Below are 3,105 nucleotides of genomic sequence, written 5' to 3' on the forward strand. Positions count from 1 at the left end.
TCACACCTGAAATCACACAAGAGAAGATGGTGAAGCAATACTTTTAGGGCCCAAAATTTAAATAAATAAATAAATAAATTCATTACAATTCTATATTCAGAAAAAAAATATTTAAATATTAAGAGGAAATACTTCAGACATTCAAAAGGAGAAATAACTCATTTTCAGCATACGTGCGCTACAAGAAATGTTGAAGGAAATCTTATAAACAGAAAGAAAATAACAGAAAAATGCATCCACGTTGTAGAATGGAAAGCACTGGGAATCGTAATTACGTGGGTAAATATATGGTTTTTTTAAAACTTCCTTAGAAGATGCCTGAGTAGGTGGGCGTGGGGGTGGGGGGAGAGGTAGCACCAGTTAAAGGACAACGGCTGCCTCGAGCTGCTGCAGGTGCAGCCCAGGCAGGTGCTGCGCCTGCGCTGTAGACTCTGGAGTCACCGCGTGCTCCCCCCTCTCTCCCCCCCCCCACCCCCGCTTTATCACCTGGAAACGGCGCGGCCGAGCCTGCCCCCTGCTTTCATGGCCGCCCCGAAGTCGGTGGCGGCGTCCTTGGTCGGGGGAGTGGTCCAGGAGACAAACTCCTCTCGCTTCCTGGTTTTCAATCCCAAAACAGCGGAGCTACTTGGTCAACACCAAGTGAAAATATCACAAGAGCTTCCAAAAGAAGAATGGGTGGAGCAGGACCCGAACGAGATCGTTCAGTCCGTCTATGAGTCTATAGAGAAGACGTGTGAGCAGCTTAGCCAGCTGAATATCGACATTTCCAACATAAAAGCCATCGGCATCAGCAACCAGAGGGAAACCACGGTCGTCTGGGACAAGCTGACCGGAGAGCCGCTCTACAATGCCATCGCTTGGCTTGACCTCAGGACCCAGTCTACCGTGGAGAAACTTAGTAAAAAAATCCCAGGAAACAATAACTTTGTCAAGTCCAAGACAGGCCTTCCCCTGAGCACGTACTTCAGCGCCGTGAAACTTCGCTGGCTGCTGGACAACGTGGAAACCGTGCAAAAGGCGGTCGAGGAGGGGAGGGCTCTCTTCGGGACCATCGACTCCTGGCTCATCTGGAACCTGACCGGGGGCGCCCAGGGAGGCGTCCACTGCACGGACGTGACCAACGCGAGCCGGACGATGCTGTTCAACATCCACTCCTTGGAGTGGGACAAAGAGCTCTGTGCCTTTTTTGAAATCCCAATGAGCATTCTCCCAAATGTCTGCAGTTCTTCTGAGATCTACGGCCAGATGAAGGCTGGGTCCCTAGAAGGGGTGCCCATCTCCGGGTGTTTGGGGGACCAGTCTGCGGCGCTGGTGGGGCAGATGTGCTTCCAGGAAGGGCAGGCCAAGAACACGTACGGAGCAGGTTGTTTCTTACTGTGTAACACCGGCCGCAAGTGCGTGTTTTCTGACCACGGCCTTGTGACCACGGTGGCCTACAAATTAGGCAAAGACAAGCCGGCATGTTACGCCCTGGAAGGGTCGGTTGCTATAGCCGGTGAGGTTATTCGCTGGCTGAAAGACAACCTTGGAATTATAGAGACCTCGGAGGAAATTGAAGAACTTGCTAGAGAAGCAGGTACGTCCTACGGCTGCTACTTCATCCCCGCCTTTTCGGGGTTGTATGCACCTTACTGGGACCCCAGTGCCAGAGGGATCATCTGTGGGCTCACTCAGTTCACCAATAAAAGTCATATCGCTTTTGCTGCCTTGGAAGCTGTTTGCTTCCAAACCCGAGAGATTTTGGACGCCATGAACCGTGACTGTGGCATTCCGCTCAGCCATTTGCAGGTGGATGGGAAAATGACCAAAAACAAAATTCTTATGCAACTACAAGCGGACATTCTGAAGATTCCGGTAATCAAGCCCGCTGTCGCCGACACGACCGCGCTGGGGGCGGCGATGGCCGCGGGAGCTGCAGAAGGGGTGGGCATTTGGAGTCTTAAGCCCGACGACTTGTCGGCCGTCCTCATGGAACGGATCGAGCCACAGATCAACGCCATGGAAAGCGAAAGTCGTTTCTCCACCTGGAAGAAAGCTACGATGAAGTCCATGGGTTGGATTACAACTCAGACTCCTGAAAGTGCTGTTTCCCCGGCCTTCTCTAGTCTGCCCTTGGGCTTTTTCGTAGTGAGCAGCCTGCTGATGCTAATTGGAGCAAGGTACATCTCTGGGATGCCATAGTAAATACCACGCACGAGCCCTTCAGATAAGGAAGGAATTCGCAATTCTCTCTCTTAGTTTGATGACACCATCACGGACTGTGCTTACTTGTAAGCCACTTGCCACATGACGTATGAGAACCCTACAGTAGACCCGTGACTCGAAGTAAATAAAGTACAGCAAAACTCACTCTAGAAATATTTGGTGTGTTTTTTAATGTTGACATTTAAGGTGGGACCAGCCACTTTGGGGGGGTAACCCTCTCCATTGTCATAAAATTCTGCTCCATGCCTTCTAGAAGAAAGACTATTCAGGTTCTTTTTGAATATTCTTCCTGAACTCATCAGACATTTTCTAACACTATGGAGCAGGATTTGGTTATTTGTGCTACACACACTTGATTAAGAGGTATAACCAACTTCCCAAAACTCAAGGATTTGTTGTTGTTTTTAATAGACACCAAAAGTCCTATGCTGTGCATAGTAGGGAAACTACATTATCTTTACTGAATGCTTAGTGGAAACATAAATTCTTACAATAGAATTTAGTATTTTCATAGATTAGGCATTTTCCTGGAAAATATTTGCCAAATTAAAATTCTTCAGACATTTTACATAGTCTCACTACTTGCACTGATTAGAGTAGCCTATTTATAAAATAGGCTTATACAAAGAGTAGTCTTAAGTGGACTGCTACATATATAAATATTTTAGTGTAAACATAAATATATTTGGGGCAATGTGTATGCATATTACTTACCAGGAGAAACTTCTTCTTAAAGAGGCAATGTTTACATTTTAACTTTTATGTTGTTATTTTTTTAAAGTACATTATGATTTCAACTAAATTACTTTTATTATACCTTTTTATTTAATTGACTTAGGTGGGTGTATGCTGAAAAAATTGGAATATCACAGTAAAAATTATTATCAAGTAGAAAAAAAA

At 46.3% G+C, this 3,105-nt stretch overlaps 1 protein-coding gene across 1 annotated transcript; it reads left to right on the forward strand.

Annotated features, from left to right (window-relative positions):
- Positions 1-522: 522 nt before the first annotated feature.
- GK2 (glycerol kinase 2) lies at positions 523-2,181 on the forward strand (the record flags this gene model as incomplete). Its single annotated transcript, XM_079773931.1, has 1 exon — positions 523-2,181. The coding sequence occupies one exon, from the start codon at positions 523-525 to the stop codon at positions 2,179-2,181; it is 1,659 nt and encodes a 552-aa protein (XP_079630057.1).
- Between the last annotated feature and the right edge of the window lie 924 nt (positions 2,182-3,105).

Source organism: Cnephaeus nilssonii (genome assembly GCF_951640355.1).
Source record: "Cnephaeus nilssonii genome assembly, chromosome: 1".
Taxonomy (NCBI): Eukaryota; Metazoa; Chordata; class Mammalia; order Chiroptera; family Vespertilionidae; genus Cnephaeus; species Cnephaeus nilssonii.